The 19,865-nt window shown below is 38.7% G+C and overlaps 1 protein-coding gene across 9 annotated transcripts in view; it reads left to right on the plus strand.

The window, feature by feature from the left end:
* Nucleotides 1–19,865, plus strand: part of igsf9bb (immunoglobulin superfamily, member 9Bb) — a 120,629-nt gene extending 100,764 nt beyond the window's left edge. For 2 of the 9 annotated variants that reach the window (XM_057360394.1, XM_057360395.1), the window contains exons 18-21: nucleotides 2,775–2,861; nucleotides 7,907–9,550; nucleotides 12,425–12,552; nucleotides 13,282–19,865. In XM_057360394.1, coding sequence (XP_057216377.1) covers nucleotides 2,775–2,861; nucleotides 7,907–9,550; nucleotides 12,425–12,552; nucleotides 13,282–13,496 — 2,074 coding nt within the window. In that variant the 3' untranslated portion in view covers nucleotides 13,497–19,865. Of the gene's footprint in view, nucleotides 1–2,774; nucleotides 2,862–7,906; nucleotides 9,551–10,518; nucleotides 12,553–13,281 lie in introns of those variants that run through there. The other 7 variants (XM_057360396.1, XM_057360397.1, XM_057360401.1 and 4 more) reach the window with 6 other exon arrangements.

Consider the following 19,865-nt stretch of genomic DNA (forward strand, 5'->3'; position numbering starts at 1 on the left):
CAGAGAGAGTAGAGAACAGTAATATTATTGATGTTTGTGTCGTGTGTTGAACATAATGCTTATTTGTGGATGTTAGCAACATACATGCATCACTCTGAAATGGTAAATACTTCTTTAATAGGTTTGCCTTAATTTGTACTTTAGTGCATTATTGTATTTGTTTTTAAATCATTTAAGTCTTTGGGAAGTCTACAGGGAAGTATAAAAACGTTGGGTCTTATTCACTAATAAAAAGTTCTTAGCAATATTCTCCCACAAAATGTGATCCTGCCTTTGAAAACCCAGTTAAAGTATTTTTTGGGTGATTTACTCTTAAATAACATCATTATATAAGGAACATTCCGAGCAAATGTAATATCTTAAATACCTTTGTTTCTTTAATATTGACTAAGTAAAGCCATGTCAAAGATTGAAATCATAGTGAAATAAATGGTGGGATTCAAAATGTGTTGCTTAATATCTCAAAATGACATTTATTCAACTTAAGCCTGGTTTTGACAGACAGGGTCCCAAATGTCACAATATTCTTTATCGTTTTGTCTATTAATGCTGATGTACTGTTCTGAATGATGGAGAATGCTGAAATTAGCATAATATGCACATGTCTTTTCCATGTAAGGGCTATCCCACCTGTACAGCCATTCATCTTTAAGTGCAAATGGATATCTGAAGAGTCACTGTCATCCAAAAAACATGCAAAGCAAAACCATCGAGTAAAGATAGGAGGACAGAAGATGAGATTTCATCCACTGCTGGGTGGCTATAAAAAAGCTGATCTGATTGAGCAGTTGTTCTCCGCACAGAATAGCTCTGTGAGAGTAAGAGGGATTGCAAAGTGACCCTTTGATTTGCTACTTGTGGGTTCCCATGGCAACAGACAGCCAATAAAAAGAGAGTAAGGGTTTGCTTGTACAGGCACTGCACATAGATTGGTCTTTAAGTGAAATGCATAAGGAAAGAAGGACAGATTATATAATGAGATGGCATGATAAAAAGCATACTTTAAAAAACAGAATGTAGAGAAATAGGATGCTGCACAGCTCTCACATTCAGAAGGTGGTTCATACATAGGCAATAGGGTTTCTCATCTGGATAAATCATTTATTTTCTTCCGTAGGGATGGAAATCAGTCTGGAACTGGCAAGAAAATATATTAAAACCTGGGTCATGATGTGACAGTATAGATGATAAAAACTGTGATCTGTTACGCACTACTTTGAGATTCAGTGCACAATTATATTCATATCTAAATTGTGAAGTCAGTTAGAAATATTAGTGTAGGCATTGACCCATTGCAGTACATTCCTCCTTCAGACAGGCATGAGAATGTCAATACAATATCGGAAGGGTAAAATACTTTAAAATACTGATTAGTTATCCTTTCATTGTTGAACTTTTTGAACTGAAGTCTTAACTATTAATACTGTTAATACTGATCTAGTATTGTGCAACAATAGTGCTCTGTTTGTCCATAAGCAATATCCTCATGTTGTGCCGTCTCCACTTCTAAGATGGGCTGTGTCCACGCTTGAACATCTATTTTCATATACCGTTTAGTTTGCATCTCTTAAAAGTGATCAATAGAACTTTTCAGTCTTGTCTACTATTCAATAGTTGCGCAGTTTTCACTATTCGTGATATAATGTGTAAAGTGTGATACTGTACTCTTCGTATTGCAGATTATGTTGTAAAATATTAAGTAACTCAGTTTCTTCCTTTTTACAGTATTAGCTGCGGACAAAATTAAGAGACCACTCCAGTTTTGCCTTTAATCAGCATTTCTGCATGTATTGTGGCTATTCCAGTCCAGTGAATTTCATCAAAGTCAAACCTCAGGAGTGACATAGTCATCCAACAGTTATGTAAAAGACTAAGAGAATGCAAAAATGCATGAAAGATGTGAAAAAAACAGGCTTATTTAATCATTTATTATATATATATTTTTGAATTGATCCTAAAATACATGTAAGCATTTCAATTGATTGTTTTAAACATGAATATTAACTTTTTTGCATCTTTTTAATTATATTGAAATGTTTGTCCCATTTCAGTTTTCTGCAAATAAATGCAAATAAAAAACATTTTTATTTGAAATTCAGCATAAATGTTGCCATTAGTTCATGTAATGACACAAAAATAACTTAAAAATTTAACTTAAGTAAGGACAGAAGCTATAAATATTTCTAAAAATAATTTTGGAGTGGTCTCTTAACTTTTTCCATGGCTGTATATAGCATGGGAGACTGCAGCTAGCTGTCACATGTAGTAAAAATACGTCCCACTATTGTATTTTCAGTGAACTGTATCCTTTTTACCTGATCAATAACAAAATCTTTATATCTGTCTTTGTACACAAGACTTGAAGGTATGCCAAGTTCAAAACAATTAACATTCAAAAACAAGCTTACCCTGAGCAATATTTAATGGAGAAAATATTGCGACAACTAGCCCCATTCTCCTCATACCAAACCATGGAATCTGAGCAAAAACATTGACTAACCACAACATCCCAACATGCCACGGGTCTTAAAATGTGATGTACAATGACCTGTGCACTGTAATATGAGGGAGTTTAAGGAAAGGGAGTTTGAGGAACTATCCAGTTCCCTTAATCATGATCATCTTTCTTCTTGTTTGACTTCTGTGTCTCTCCATGTCACTGATCTTTTTCCTGCTATATGTTGGTTTTATGGAAAGCAGCCTCATTGACGGCCAACACGATCCCTCCCCGTGACCCCTCCCCACCCCTCCCATCTCTGTGTTTCCTGCCGCAGGAGTCCACTTACCCCACTGCCTGGCATTGAACCCTACAGGGAAGGGCAGGAAAGGAGCAGCTACAGGCCCTCGCCCTCCAGTCCTCTGTGAGTGCCTGTACCTTGTTCAGCAGTGTGCACTGCCTTATGTCGCATGCATCTCATGTACGCTGCTGGGCACGGTTATTTTAGCAGGCTGTTGACCCATGCGCTGTACACACAGGGGATCCCACATTTTAAGACATTGCCACCTGCGCCACCATGCCCGGCTCAATTGTTTCTTGTCTTAGGGAAACTGTTTTAAATTCATAGTCTGTTTAATAGCTAAGAATAGACATGGCCTTTTGTATATATGGGAAACCTGCTATCAGTAATGTGCTTAGTATGGAAGTCTAGTGTGCAAGAAGGGCATGTAAAAGTAAAAAAAATATTTTTTTTATTATCATTTAATGTCATGAAATAATAATAGCAATAATTTAAATATTTAATATTTTTTACTTGCTTTCAAGATCTTAGTAGAAAACAAAAGTACTGTAGAAGTGTGATGAATCTCTATGCAGGACTTTTAATACATATGCAGTTATATACTGAATACATTATATATAATATTATACATATATTGATTGATATATCCTATATTGTATACTGTGTATATATACTGAGAGAGAGAGAGAGTTGTTTTGTTATAGTTAAATATTCAGAAAGTGTGTTGCATGTTACATTAACAGAGCTGCCTGCTTGTCTCTTAGGCTTCCATTATAAGTGCATTTACTGTGAACATACTTCCATTACTTCAAAATTATTGTCTGGAATAACCACAGTTCATAGACGCTAGGTTTATTTTGATCTGTCCAGCAGAGGGCGATACAGCGATTTATTTGATTAAAAAGCGTTAATCACAGCACTGCATCAAGTTTGTCAGGACAGCTTTTCATAACGCATGGTAAAGCAAGCAGACTGATATGAAAAAATAAAGTTTAGCAATTGTTTTTATATAGTTAGCTTTATATTAAAGTTTTTGACTAACAGTTTGGATATAATCGTCTCAAGTTAAACCATTACATGTCTGATCTTTCATATTGAGATCACTCGTGTGAGATTTGATTCTCAGTTTTATTTAGTTTAGCCTTCCCAGCCTTTCTCACTCATTATGGGTCTCACTGGGTGGTGTGTTGCTTTTCTGCCATATGTGTTCCCTCCACAGGTTCATATTTGAAGTATTCATCTCGGAACAAAAACACTATTATTTATTAACCAGCCTTCCGTACTTGAATGACTTTCATTTCTCTGTGAAACACAAAAGGTGAAGTTCTTAAGACTGGTATTTCCTTGCAAATACAATAAATGGGCAATGCTTTTAAGTTTATAAGCCATTTGGTTTTGCTTATCAAGCTTTCAAAGTACAAAAACACCATAATAGAACCACCCATGTCCTGTGGTCCAGTATAGTGCTCTGTAGTTTTGGGACAGCCAATCGGCTACTGCTTCTTCAGAATATTTGAAGCATATTAGAAAAGTTGTATGGACTCTTTTGGAATATTTCATGGTGATTATGTCCTTGTTGATGCTTAAAAGCTCCAGTCCCTGTTCATTGTAACTGTACATTAGCAGTAGTCTTATTTTGTGTTTCTCAGAAGGAATTTGTTAGGTATATTGAAAAAGAATATATGAAAGTGTATATAATATAAACAATATGTCAATTTATTATATTGGTGGTCAAAGGTTTACATACACCTAGCAGAATCTGGACAGGGGTCCAGAAGAGAAAATATTGTGTTTATCTGTAGAATTTTCTGAAGACTAGTGGATAGTAAAATGGATCAAGAAACTCTTTAACCACTTTCACAAAACAGGTGTACAGTATGTAATCTTTTAAGCTGGGTTATTTTGATCAATTCAGTTATTATTCTATGTCAACATATCTTTAGTGAAATAACTTGTTCAGGGCAGCACTAAATAAAAAAACTCCTATTTTTTTTAAATTTCAACATTTTCCAGATTCTGATTGGTGTATGTAAAGTGTTGACCACCATTGTATACAATTTTATATCAGTCAAACAAAAAATTATTCAGACACCAGATATAACATTTGATATTTTTACTAGAGGGCGCAGGACACTGTAGCTCATTATGTGAGGATAGCAAAATAAAGTCAACTGTGGCATATTATACCCAAAAATTCTTCATACAGTGGACTATCAGTAAAATCGATGAAAATTTGGGACCAAATTATTCAGACACTTTGACCTGAGCAGTCTTTTTCTTTATTTGCTAATGTGACCTTTTTGTACCACAGACTGAACAGAATTACGCATTGTTTGGTAATCGGTTACCCTAAATTGTACTTAAATTTAAAAGCTGACAGCTATTCAACCTAAACCATTACATACAAAATTATCTGACATTATCAAAATTATTGGTTCTGACACAGTTTAGTTCTTAACTCTAAGTTCTTGTCATATTTTATTACCATTTTCTAAACTATAGTGATATATAGCGATAAACTGTGATAATGTGAGAAATGTTTAAGGTGTCTGAATAATTTTTGTAACTTCAGTATATATAATTTTATATATAAATGCATATATACATTTTTCCTCCAAGTTGTTTACAATGAAAGTGCCAAAGATGCACACAGGCTGTAAGGGGCTGGCCTGCTCTCTTTGTCATGGGCCTTAACCACCCCATAATATTTATTTCAGATATCTCCCTCAAAAGCATCTGAATCGCTGCCTGTATGTCACCAATACACCCCTACACACCAGAGGCTAACCGTTCAGCGACTGGGATTCCTGCTTATTGTTTGTTCATTGTTTTCTTGGTGGATTTAAACATTAAAAGATCTTGTCGTTATAGGTATTATATTATATTGTGAAGCTGACACACTTCTGCAGTTTTGTGTTGTTATTTGGAATCGCCTTTGCAGTACAAGAAGCTTAAGATTTTATTAAGATATTATGTGCCAGAAAGAGCATCTGTTTACTGTGCTGTATTAATTGTGGTACTGTAGTGCCTGGTGATCTTTCTTAAATCTTTCTGACCACAGAATTAAAACATATTTGATGTGCAAATATTTCATATAGATTCTGATTTAAATCTAATTCGTCTTTTTGTTAAAAAAAATCTAAGTTAAAAATAAATTGTGTTCATGGCAGAGAAAGCCAAATAAAGCCAGACAAAGGCAGTTCATTCTGGTGGGTCTACAAGATAGGGTAACATCTGTCAGCTATCCTAAAGCAACATTCACCAGGACAAATACTAGAAAAGATCAGCTGATAAGAATATTTACAGCTAATACAATACTGATTCAAAATACATTTTCCATTTAAAAGTTGTTGTACACAAACAAGTCAATATTGTGTCAACATTTATTTCAGTAGTTTTGCTGCAGAAAAGCAGTTCATTTTCTTAACAGATATATAAGACCTGTGAAAACAATTGTGAGAAGTTTATTTTGCTAAAGAGTCTGTATTGTGTCCTGTGATTGGCTAGGGAGATGCATGCTTGATAGTGCACTGTATTGTTGCTTAGAGCAGACACAGCGTCATTGTACCTGAATGGCGGTCATCAATAGACAGTTGCCGTGGAAACCGAGCTCCGTCGCTGCAGCCATTACAGGCAAAAGTGCATGCTGTCATGATTCAGCAAAAACAAAGCTTCAGCCATCACAAGTACATTTGTATTCTAAATAAAGTATGGTGCCTCTGACCTATCTGGGTTTTCTCTCTTCTTTTCTGGACTACACTTGTTATTTCTCGTTGTATGCTCACAGGAATACTCTCTAGCTCTGTTTAATTAAGTTTTCAACTCTGTTTTGAATGTCTTGGAAAATGTCACCTCCTATGATTATGAAGACATCAAATGTCGTATGTGACGTATGTGCTGTTAATAAATTCTATGCATGTTGAGACAACAGGAGTATTAAACAAGAAAACATGAATTAGTTATAATATTTCATCAGTGGTGACTTGAGAGTATAAGGCCTTAACAAGAATGAGTTATGACAAGATTTATCCAGAAAGAAGAGTAAAAACTATACAAACTTACAAAGCACATAAATGGCTTATATGCTGGAATTTAACTTGACTTCTGGGCTGGGGCGGTTCTAGGGTGTGTGTATATCAGGGGCTTAACCCAGGGACATCCAAATATGTGTTCGAATATACATTTCATGTCTAAAAATGCGAACCATGCCACTTTCTCTTTGTTTCAAAGTGCTTGGGAGTTCGGGCTGTCGTGGTGTCTGCCATTGCTAAGCAACCATAAGATGCATTTTCCGTGAAGACGAGAAGCATAAAATAGATTTTTAGCAGCCCCACGCTTGAAAAAAAGCAGCGTGTCGCACCACATGCATGCGCGACGACATTGCTCTCTGCTTGAGTGCAACTGCCGCGCTTCTACATTTGAAATAACAAACTTTGGCACACAAAAGACGCGAAATGTAAACAGCCACTAAGTGATTCGTACATGGCATAGTAATAAAAGATTTGGGGCTTTACTGAAACATTTGTGGCTTCAGCCTCCTTAGCCCTCCCCTAGTGCCGCCCCTGCTTCTGGGTTGGGTATCTAAAATAAAACTGTTATGATGTTTTTAGGTTGATTTGAAAATAAGTATTATAAAGTAATAAAAAATGAACTTGTAAGTAATCAAAGCCATAGGTCACATTTGGCAAGATTTAAGTAAATAAACACCTAAGAAATAATATAGTAGTTAAAATAGTACTGGTGCTCACCTGTGACCATATTGGGAGGTTGTGGGGTACGTGAACTTAGTAGGTACAATTGCTTAAAGCCTCAGCCTTGCTTGCCAAACCATTGCTTCAAAACATGTTTTTCATGATTCCACATTTTTATAACTGAACTAATGAACTTGGTTTATTACATTTACACATTATAATGTGGTATGTTGAGCACATTAGGTCCATATGAAACTGTATGAGAATCTTTCACAGTGAATGGTGGTCTGTTTTAATGTAGTTTTTGAATCCCACCTTTTTTTCCCACCATTTGATAACTAAAGGCACCTCTTGGATGACAGGTGGAACATCATCAAATTTATGTCCAATTGCGACTTTTAAATGCCATTACACTGAACAGAAATCAAGTTAAATCATTCACTTATTTAATATATTCTTTTTTTCTTATTCCCATAGGTCATCTTCTGGAAAGATAAGTCCAGAAAGTGTCCGCTCCATGGGACCACCTTCAGAGTCTTCGGAGGAGGGTTTACGAGCTAAGAAGGTGTCTCAAAGTCCTGTGAAGGAGAAGGAGTTGTCCTTATACAAGAAGACCAAGAGAGCAATAATAAGCAAGAAATACAGCGTTTCTAAACACGAGGCGGAGGCCACCACGCCTATTGAATTGATCAGCCGTGGTCCAGATGGTCGATTTGTTATGGAACCAACAGATACGGAGACTCCGGTTAAGGCACGGCGCATCGAAGGCTTCCCCTTCGTGGAGGAGTCTGACCTGTACCCTGAATTTCGACAGTCAGATGAGGAGAATGACGATCCGGGGCCCATGCCACCTATGATGGCCACCCTCAGACCCCATCAGATCTCCCCCATCTCCTCAAGTCAGGAGTCTTACCTGCAGCCTCCAGCCTACAGTCCCCGCTTCCAGAGGCCCATGGAAGGCATGACTATCATGGAGACCAGTCGACTCCAGGCTACAGGGCAGATTCGCGGTGCTTCTCACTTCCGAGCCTTTTCCCATGGCCAGTTCTACAGCTATTTGGGAAGTCCAGGGGAACCTGAGCCTCCACCCCCCTTCTACATGCCCGAAACCAGCCCGCTCAGCTCAGTAATGTCATCACCCCCTTATCACTTGGAGGGCCCCTTTGGACATCCAACCATCCCAGAAGAAATCGGTGAGGGAGAAATTCAGCATTATACAGTCTCTGGCTACACCCTTCCCCTGGCGCACCCTTCCTCCTCACGCTCTCCAGACATCTGGCAGCGACCCGAGTTCTCCTTTGCCACAATCGAGGGCCCTCATTTTATTTTTCCACCCCCACACCCTTTGCACCTTCACCCAGAACCTCCCCTCCCTCCCCCACTTGTTCTTCCTCCTAGTGCCCTCCAGCCCTCCACCCTCCAGGTATCTCCTTACCCTGGTATCCTGCAGCTGGAGGCCCCAAAGAGCCGCCCAGGCAAGTCTCCCAGCAAGGTCAAGCCTCAGGGCCTTCCAGCCAAGCGTTTACCTATGCAAGAGGCACAGAGTCTAGGGCAGCTAAGACACACAAGCCACAGTATGGGTGTACCGGTATTGCCTTACCCTGACCCAGTGTCTCACATGGTTGGCCCGAGCTCGTTCGGAAGCCTGGACACCCGATGGTACGAGCTGACACCCAGGCTTAGCCCTAGGCAGCCCCGTAGGATGGAACCCAGCATGGTTGTTCTCCAGCCATCCCGCCTCTCACCTCTAACTCAGAGCCCTATTAGCTCTCACGAAGGCTCGCCAGAGATTGTAGTGCGACCCAGGCCCCGCCCCAGTGTCGTTCAACCCTCGATTCCTCCTGAGATGTCTGAGATCACCCTCCAACCTCCATCTTCTGCCAGCTTCTCTAGGAGGTCCTCCCCCTCCTCATCTCCTGCTCAAGGCCAGGGGAACCGAAGGGCAAGTCCCAACTACCGATCTCACATGGCGTTTGCCACCTCAGCAGCAAGCTATCCGTCACAGTCCCCTTCACCTCCTGTAGAAAGCGGCAACGTATTTGGGCAGATGCCGACCCAGAGGAGGACTGAGGAGGAGATCCTTCCATCAGAACCCTCTCCACCACAGTTATCAGCTTCAGGGTAGGTGCAAAAGGTTTATAGCGTGTGGACCGATAGCTCATGTACCATCTGGCCTACGTGTAACATCCAGAACCTTTCTGGGGTCTCAGTGCAGCAATATGCACAAATCTTTATTTAATTTTAGTCTAAAACTGCAGTTTGCTGCTTGCCTTAAATTATTCGAAACAAAGTTAAAATTCATGCTTTCATAAATATACACTGCCCCAGATGCTTTGCATTATTCCAAACCATTCAAACCCATTTTCTACATAGACAAGTTGTGCTATAGTTTTCTAATTCTGCTTTTCATGTCAAACATCCAATTTCATTCATAAGGTCTGTGAAGCACTTTAAGGCACTTGTCTTAGATGAAAAGTGGTCGCGGGGTCACGGTTGCCAAGTCGAGACTTGATGAATTATTTGCTTCACAGACATGGTGACAGACCTTTTAGGGCTACGTGTCTGGAGAAGTTTCATTTTAAGTCAATTGAAAACGCAATGACGAAGCCCCTAAAAAGCCTGGAATCAGAGGGACTCCACCACAGGATCTCAGCCGTTCCATTCACTGTCATGCTTTACCCTGCCTTTCACCCAACAGGAGGAACCCCACATGTGCAATCCAATTGACCAATCCCAGTCCAAACGAAGCCCACTGTTTGACTAACTCCAGGCTTTTTAGGATGACTTACAGAATCTATGATGTGGAGGATGAGGTTTGTGTGTCCAGCACAGCAGGCACAGGGCTCCTCTCCTGTTCCAAAGTAACCTGACCGCATGATTGCCTTTTCCACACTTCCCCCCCTCTCTCCCGCCTCCTGTCACCCAGGTCACCCCAGCTCTGACTGCCAGGGGGAGGCTTGTTGGGCGAATCGCGTTGCAGGGATTGTCTGCTCTCATCTGTCGCAATGTCGTCATCATCTTAAATAGGGCATTTGGTCAATCTTGATGACTCCTCGAGTCTTACCTGCTTTGTTTTTGATTGATCTCAGCTATCTGGGCAGCGTTGTTGTGACCAGGTCCTCTACACCGCAATAGGTAAGGGTTGGATCCATGTCTGAAAGGGGGGGCAGCAGGTGGGGCTTTTATTCACCTCGTTCCTTTAAAGGGGAATACAAGTCTTTGGGTCTTGCTTTTCTTTTCTTTTAATTTACCTTTCTTTTGAGGTAGCCACACATTTTAGTTCTGCAGTCTTGAAGCCTATATGCATTCTGGTCTTAGTATGCATATGAAAGTTTGCCAGTTATTGATTAGAAAATCCAGCATATATCATTTGGTCAACACAACCTCATGCTTGAGACGCAATATGAGTGCTTATGGTTTAATATTAGGGTAGAACGTTCTGTTTTGAAAATCATACTATATTTTTTATATTGTAAATGATGTAACCACTACTCGCTGTGGTTATGAGTTTTAGCTTAACCTAGATGTATAAAATCAGTCATTAGGGGCTGTCTCAAGCAGGAGAATCAGTTGCATGCTCTTTATTCCTTGAAACCAATTCAAGTGATATAGCCCCCATGGACCTACTTAAGACACCTTTACAAAAATGTTTGCACTTTTATTGTATTATCAACGTTGATCTAACGTAAACACAATGTATTCCTAAAACTGCACTTGTAAGTTTGGACTGCAGAGCACATTTCACATTTCACAATCATACAGAGCAAGTTTTCTTCCAAAACACTTGATGCACTTCCTGTACGATGGAGAACGTTTTATTGGCACCGGGAAACAATCTTTCACCTGATGAAGTGCTTTTCCAGAGTATTCCCCTTTAAAGTTCTGTTCCATGTGCAAACTGCCATGCATGCCATTGCTAAATATTGCTCTTCAGTTGAAAATCCAACGAATATCCGATTAAATTCTTGTTACATTTGTTGTCCGAGTGCTTTGTTTTCTTTATCATTATGTGACTGTTCCCAAGTAGCCATTTCCCCCTCCCGCCATCTCTCCCCCTGTCAGCATGGTGAAGCCCATTGTAGACAGTATTCATGTCTATGAGCACATTTCTGACAATGCTTTGTCGCTGAGCTGTGATTTTCCCCCTCTACTAATGGCCTTTAATTTCTCTCGGCAGCCTCAGCAGAAGGACGGCCCACTATAATGCTATTTCTGTTATTTTATTGTGCCTCATGAGAGCTGTGTGTGTGTGTGTGTGTGTGTGTGTGTGTGTGTGCGTGCGTGCGTGCGTGTGTGTGTGTGTGTGTGTGTGTGTGTGTGCGTGTATGCGTGTGTGTGTGCGTGTGTGTGTGTGCGTGCGTGCGTGCGTGCGTGCGTGCGTGCGTGTGTGTGTGTGTGTGTGTGTGGAGCAGAGTATGCTGGCTGCCGGTTTAAGTGCCTCCATACTGTATTTGGATGGGAAGACTGTACATACTACTTAAACGTCTCTAAGAATGCATTTATTTTCATTAGAAAAGTATTTTGTAAAAATTACCTAACACTACAGTATTTTACAGTATTATGCATTACAGTATGGAATTACGCCAATCTATGTCATGATTTCTCAAAATTTCTCTCTAAACAGATACAATTTGTTGCCATATTGAGGTACTGTATACAAACAAACTATCTTTCTTATTATTATATGATACAATCTGACGAATATTTACATTTCTGGTGTGTAAGTTTGACTCATTTTTTGATGACGTTTGCAGCTACATATAATTTGTGAGGGGGTGGAAAACATATACAAAAACTAAGTAAACTTCCCTTTCCGCTCAAAAAGCATTTTGCACTGTATTTATCATTCTAAATAAACTGCCTGGTCCAGACCAAGTGTAATGGATTCATATGTAATGTGAGTTAGCAGCACTCTAAGCAGTAATTTGAGAAAGGCCATGTTGTCACTACGACCAGTTTAACACACGGCTCTGCCTCTTTTTGCCCCCTGCACAGAAAACGTCGAGGTGCACCAAGTGGCTCTGCAGGGTCTGAGAGGATAGAAGCACTCAGATATCAACGAATGAAAAAAGCCAAGAAAGTGGGAATTAACAATAACAACTCCAAGAGCAGACAAAATATGGGTGAGGATCAAGCCTCACACTAAATTCCATCAATTGTGAAAGGAAGCGTTCAGCCAAATATGAAAATTCTCTCTTAATTTACTCACCCTCATGCCATCCCGGATGAATATGACTTGGTTACGAACGCTCTTCAAAATATCTTCTTTTGTGTTCTGCAGAAGAAAGTCATACAGGTTTGAAATGACATGATGATAAGTAAATTATGAAAGAATTTTCATTTTGGGATAAACTATCTCTGTACAGGTCCAGTGTATGAAACTTACCAGCAACTAGTGGTGAGGTTGCGAATTGCAACCAACGGCTCACTCCACCCCTCCCCTTCGAAGCACTACGGTGGCTGACACAAGACTAAGATGTTGTCACGTTTTCTCTTCTTTGCTAAAGGAGATAACGTATTTATGTAGAGCTCTGTAGAGCTGTAGGGCTACTGTAAACAACATGGCGAATGTAAGGGGACCTGCGGTGTATGTAGATAGAAGTAGCTCATTCTAAGGTTATTAAATACGTAACGCTTCATTATGAAAGTCTTTATACACCTCTGAAGATAAAGTTATGTATATTATATTGCATTTCTCTCAACAGATCCTCCAAAAAAATACACATTGGGCCTTTAAGCTGTACTGTGAAAGATTTAGAAAAGAAGCAGTTCGGCACTTTTAAAATGATCTATTCTTTTAACACATTTCCTAGTTCAAACGGTCATGTATCTTGTCTGCTTTCTGTAAACAGTTGTGCCCGCCTCTCAGACCCAGCAGCCCCACACCTCTCAGGTCCTCCAGCCAGAAGAAGCTCTCTACCTCCGCAAGAAAAAGAAAAAGTTGACCCGCCAGGACCCGTACACCCGCTTCTCCGCTCTGCTGTACCGTCGCCCACCCCGAGAAGACCAGAAGGCCATTTTGGCAAGCATGGACACAGCAGACCCAGACCATGCCACTCTTCTTTAAAGTCCAAACAGAGAACAGGCCACACTCCCCCCAAACTCTGAGCTCCTTCCACCTTTGCTCAGCTCTGCCAACACATCCACACCTGATTTCAATGGTTTATCCTCTTCTCTGTTGCTTTACACTTACCGTGTCACAACGTAATGCTGGTTGCAAACATTGCAAGGTTTTGCTTCAGTTCATTTACCTCGAATTGGTCATTTTCAGCAGCTTTAGCTTCTCTTTAGGATTTAGTTTCTCAACACACGGTTGTCAAGCCTCTCTTTCATTCTGCAGGCCGTCTCAATTATATCTCACAGGGTTCTCAAAGTTAGATTGGATATACTTCAGATTTACCTAATAGTGCTGACAAACACGGTATTGTTTTTTTTGAGTGTTTATATATATATATATATACACCACAATGCACATCTTCAACATAATTTGCATATATGATTGATGTGGATCTGGAAATGAATTTGCATTCGGTGCATTACTGATGTTTATAAGGCATCTTGACTGTTAGTGATGGTGTTACACATTTACAAAATAAGCATTTTGTGTTGTTCTCTACTCACACACTAAGACTATGTCTACTTGCTCCCTCAGAGAATACTGTATAATGAAATGACAACAGTTTTCATATTTGAGGAAATATGGAAATACTCTTTTACAAAGCACAACAATTCTGTTCAGGTTGCAGTTAAGAAAGAGATAGCGGCTGGGATTGCAGCCATTAAAGAAACCATTAAAACACTGATTTATAATTGTACTGATTTTGTTATAAACATGTATAACATGTACATGCTGCTGTATTCTTTAATATCTTTTCTACACAAATTTGCACTGGAGCAAAACCTTGGTGCTGTGACATCTTTCTAGCCAAACTCACTTCTCTTGGTTACCCAGCCCTATTCACAAAGTACTATAGTAATGCCAAAAATACTACAGCTTCCTTAATCTATAAGACAATAAGTGTACTGTACTATGAGGAGGATAGGGTTTCGTGCCATAATATACTATAGTATTTTTGTCATCAACATGCGATGCCCCCCTAACATTAAGAAAGGCATGTCGGCCTTAATAGGGCTTCTGAATGCTCGTTCCTGTTACATTTGTTTGCGTTTGATTGAACAAAAAGATTAAATCTACTGCCTTTGTAGGCCATTTTAGAGCCTTTGGTTTTTTGGTTCAACCAGAAACAGCAACCCAGCACCTGATTCTCTCCTCTGTGAAGACCCTCGGGGGGACCCTCTTTGGGATGAGAGGGCTATTCCCAGTGGCCAAAGGTTTCTATTGTGTTTCTATCATCCAACGGTGCTTCTTTTCTACAGATTGACATGTATTTTCACTGTTTTACCAGACGTAACTGGGCAAATATACATGTAGTGTGCTAAAGGGGATGTTACGGCCGTCAGGTGACCAGTGGCATGATCTGTGTCTCATCACTCGTACAGATGTGCTTTTAGCTCAGTGGTGGGCTTGTACATTTGAAATGTCTAGAAATGCTCGTGAAATGGCTGAATGGTGAACTTTAATCAGCCCTTGAATATAATCTTTAAAAAAGGGATTATGGGTTTAGAGTGCGTGGTTCATGGCTAAGCCCCTCCCAATGGCCAATGTCCACATTCTAGGCATTTTAACAGCCTACGTAAGGTGCTATCAAAAGTCTTCAGACTGTACTCTGTTAATATTGCTTTATGTCATTCGTCCGATCTTCCAGCAGATAATGGCTGCTGCTTATCTCCTGAACACCTCAGTATTTGATGTTTTAGGATTTCAACATCATCCTGCATCTGTTATTGATAAGCCTTCCGCTGTCTGCTGTGGCGTCTTGTGATGTCATCAGTCGATACCAACATTCATACATGACTTGCTGAACGTTAGCCAATATCAGTCCGCGTTTATGTTCTTAGCACTTAGGAGTGGACGAGCCAGTTGTTAAAGGGAACTGACGTCATATCTCGATTAGAGTTCAGAACTCGCATGCGATGAAGATGCGGTTTCATTTGTTGTTGATTATGTTTTGTTACAGTCAGGATGTACTGTAATCTTCGCTTGTGTGAGACCAGCGCTTTAAGTGCTCCTTGTTAGGCATCGTAATAAAGAGAAATTGCCTTGGATCAAGTGATTTGATTTTCAAAGATTGATACACCATTTTCAGCTTTAAGAGATTCTGAGCGTGTTTATATTTAGCATTGTGGTATGACAGCTGTTGAGATCCTCCAACCAGTTGTGTGTTGTGTTGTGTGAATGGCTTTACATTTCGAGCAAAGATTGTTCATTTTCAATTGTATTTTCATTTGTAATTCAAGTAACTTATCCGATCAAATGAGACGTACCTACTGAAGTTAGGTATTTTGTGTGTGTGACAACACACTGTTAGAGAGATAGAGGCGACTGATCATTGTGTTCAGTTCAGAGATGTGCTCTGAGTATTTTTGATCCATTTCACTTGGCAATTGTCAAATATGGTGCTTTCTAAAAGATATACAACTATTTAATTACCTTAATATCGTGTTCCTTTTTTATTTAACGCCTTCATACAAAAGAGTAATATCAAAATGAACATCCAAAATGCTAGGAATGTACTGTAACATTTGAAACTGTATATAATATGATAGCATATATTGCACAATGTATTATAAAATTTTATTAATTTTGAATAAATTGGCCAATATATGCACGCAACAGACTATATTGATATAAAACATATTGTCATATTTTGGATTCAGTTTTCTAACACTACCCCTCTGTTACTTTTTCACGAGGGTTGAGATGCATGAGAGCATTTTTGAGCCAAGAGAGCTTTACTTTTTATAAATGTATCAGTCCATCTCGCATTCACTTTCACTTTGAATTTGCAAGTTTAACGATTCTTTTGTCAGTTTCTATTAAAGAACTAACAGAGAACAGTTTTCTTTGTCTAACAGGCTGAAAGGATACCAGTCTAGCTCGAATTCTACATTGCGGGTGACTTCCAGTTTTGCAGCATCAATTGTTAAACAGATTGGCTAATTTTAAAGAGCTGTTTTGGGATTTGGGGAGGTAAATTAATGCTAAATTGACACGGCTCATGGGCGATGTAAGATGAGATTCATTGTAAGATTCTTGAGCTTGATGAAATGAACCTTTATATTTCGGTAGCATTATAGCCGTGGTAGAGATTCATTTTAACATTAATTGCATTATTTATTTTATTCTACCGATTTTATGTCATTTATATCTACACATGGATTAAATATTATATTACTTTCATCAATACATCTCAAGATACGCATTTTTCATTCCAAATAATTTTTGAGGTGCATCATTTTTAATAAAAACATCTTAGTAAATCTTGGATTCTTTGTTTTGTTTGTTTTGTTCCTTTGTTTATGAACATTTTGCCGTTTTGGATCTTTTCATTTGTTCCCCATAAAACATTTTTCATATGTTTACATCACACACATGGCAAGTACCTAAATATTACATCTTTATGGAAAGAATGAAGCTCTACACATTAGTAAACTGATTTTAGACGGTCCATAGATTATTTTGTTGCAGATGATGTTACAGGTTGTAAATTCAACATCACTGTTTATTTCCAGTCAGAGCAAGACAGCTTTAATATTTCAGATGAAGGTGTAGACCTGTAAAATTGCTCTTAGGCTTTTGTGAGTCGAACCCTTGTTGTATTAGATACATGTTTACATAATGAGTAGTGAATAGATTTTTGTATTTATTATCTTTTTAGCATGATTTTGCTGAATGTTATTTAATCACAGCATGGGTGCAAAGAGACGTCATGACTTTCTTCTTTCCTTTTATTCTCAAAACATGTTTTTTTTTTTGTTAATAGTTTATTTTTCCTCAACAATTTATAATGCAACAGACAGGAAAGGGCGTTCCAGAAAGAAACTGCCAACTCAACCTCTCCATTGCATCATTTAACAAAGGTTTTAACACCATAACATCTAAATAACGTTATTATTAACCTTAAAAATGAAATGGTGCCATGAAAACGCATAATATATGGCAGCTGAATAGAACGCTGACATTAACTCCCTGTCATACAGTATATAAATTAAAGGTGACACCAACTAAATACATCGCACATTCAACATATTTTAGCATTACCAAATCAAATAGCCCAAGTTAGTGATAGTGGCTTGATCAGAATCTCAAAGACTAGAAAGCCTTCAAAATATGTGTTTATTTTTATTTATGACAAATTATATACCCATGTGCAAATCTACAGCTGACACCATTTGTCAAACAAACTAATGTACAAGTTAACCTCTCAAAATATAACCTCTTTTAGTACATCAGGGATACAAAAAGGAGAGGAGAGGAGAGGAGAGGAGAGGAGAGGAGAGGAGAGGAGAGGAGAGGAGAGGAGAGGAGAGGAGAGGGAATGAATCAGCACAATGGATAGGAAGAGAGTATGCGGAGGTTATGTCCTCACATGACCTAGAAAACAGATTATCAGGATACCAGCTCCACAGCAGACACACACGTATAACAACCACAAGGTGTAAATATAGAGTGCAAATTATGCAATATATATTTTTTGTATATGAGAATATGTGGTACATTGTGGCTGTTGATGGATGAGTCACTAAATGGTCTTTCTCAGTGGTCTATACAAACATGTAGCAGGCCTTCACTTTCAATTATCTATAATGTGAATGACACAACTGTTACAGGTGGGATACATTTTAAAACAGAGCGATTAAACATTACATGTGCTATTAGAATTGCAAACCAAAGTGGATGGTGTTATCTTTTTTTTTTTTTTTCTGCGTCTATTTCATTGTGACCCACATCTCTAGTTTAAGCAATACAAACATATTCTCTCATGCCTTGTTTCTAGGATTGCAACAGCTGACAATTACAGAAGGCGCTTATATTAAAGTGAAGTTTCTGCTCATTTTTTTATTTCATTTTTAAGAGAAATGTAGGTGCATGTTCGGAATATTATTTAAAACATGATTCATTACGATCATATTCGCACTTTCTTTTCTTTTCCGAAAAAGACATTTGATTATGAACCTATGGGCTATGTGGAATACATTGGCTGTCGGTGTGCATCATTATTTTGGCAGACGTCTGTCACAGAACAGAACTGCGCACATTACACACAGAGTTGTAACATGAATATTGATTGTGTCTGTGTGATGCATGTCTTACATGCAGTTCAATATACCTGCAAAGGGTTCTTTCTTTACGTTCAAAACTATCATTACGTTGTCTAGCTACAGTGCTGTTTGGCCGATTCATACGATCTCTGCGTCTTGTGTTTCATGACTACAATGGCGTTTGGTGGTATGTAGCAGGGGTTGGGGTTGGGGTGTATACACCTGCAATATGTATAGCAGCACAGTCCAAGATATATGTATTCTGTATTCTTATAGTCGACAGACTGAACCAGTAGAAATATTTTGACAGTGTACTCTATGTATAAATAAACAGATATTTATAGTTACGTAATGAAGGAAAATTGGGGATCTTTAATTTTGTACTGCGAGAAAAATGAAGAAGATGTGTTCCGAGTTAGCTGTCTTGTTTATGGAGATATATATGTTCTTTCTGCTGTTAGAGGCTCATGGTAGCGAGGTGTTTAGCAAACTAGCAGATGATGCAAACCGCTTAGTAGGTATTCTAACAATCACAGTAACCTTTTCTATAGACCTCAGTGTGGTGTGTAAGCAGCCATACCATTTAACATATCATGACTTGGTGCTAATGATGATCTGTTTTGTGGTCCAGACAAGACGTTTCTCACCACTGAACAACATTTCCTGTAGAAGTTGTAAACTCGAGTGAGAAAATTCATGCTACATGAATGTGCTACCAAAAACCTATAAGGCTTAGAAAATACAGAACCGGTTATGAAAATAAATTTCGTCTTTATGAGGTTATTATAGCTACAATGCAAAATATGTTGGGCATTTTTTTTTATTTGCTGTCAATTTAGTTTCCAATCATTGCAACTATTGTAGTGCTAGAGAACAACATTTGGGCTGTTTATGAGGTCTGTTTTACTGCATTTTCCCTGCTTGTGTTTACTGTAGAACAACACTGTTAACTCTTATGGTAGCCTCAAAATTCAGGTTGTACCGATGTAATAGATTTGCACCATCACTGTCTCTTTTGAATTGGTTTGTAGAATTATTTGCAGATTTGCACATCACACTATGACATCATAAACATTCAGAGTCAATCAACTGACATTAATATGTTAATACTTATTTTTTGTTTTAATCCATATGCTGTACACTGTCAACATTTGCCTGCACAGAAAGTAAGCTGAATTTAACATTTGCATACAACACTGAATTGTATTGTAATCTGAGATCATAAATACAAGAACACAGGAAATTTTGTGCAATTTTTGTCTTCATAAATAAA

This window comes from Triplophysa rosa, linkage group LG19, assembly GCF_024868665.1.
Source record: "Triplophysa rosa linkage group LG19, Trosa_1v2, whole genome shotgun sequence".
Taxonomy (NCBI): domain Eukaryota; kingdom Metazoa; phylum Chordata; class Actinopteri; order Cypriniformes; family Nemacheilidae; genus Triplophysa; species Triplophysa rosa.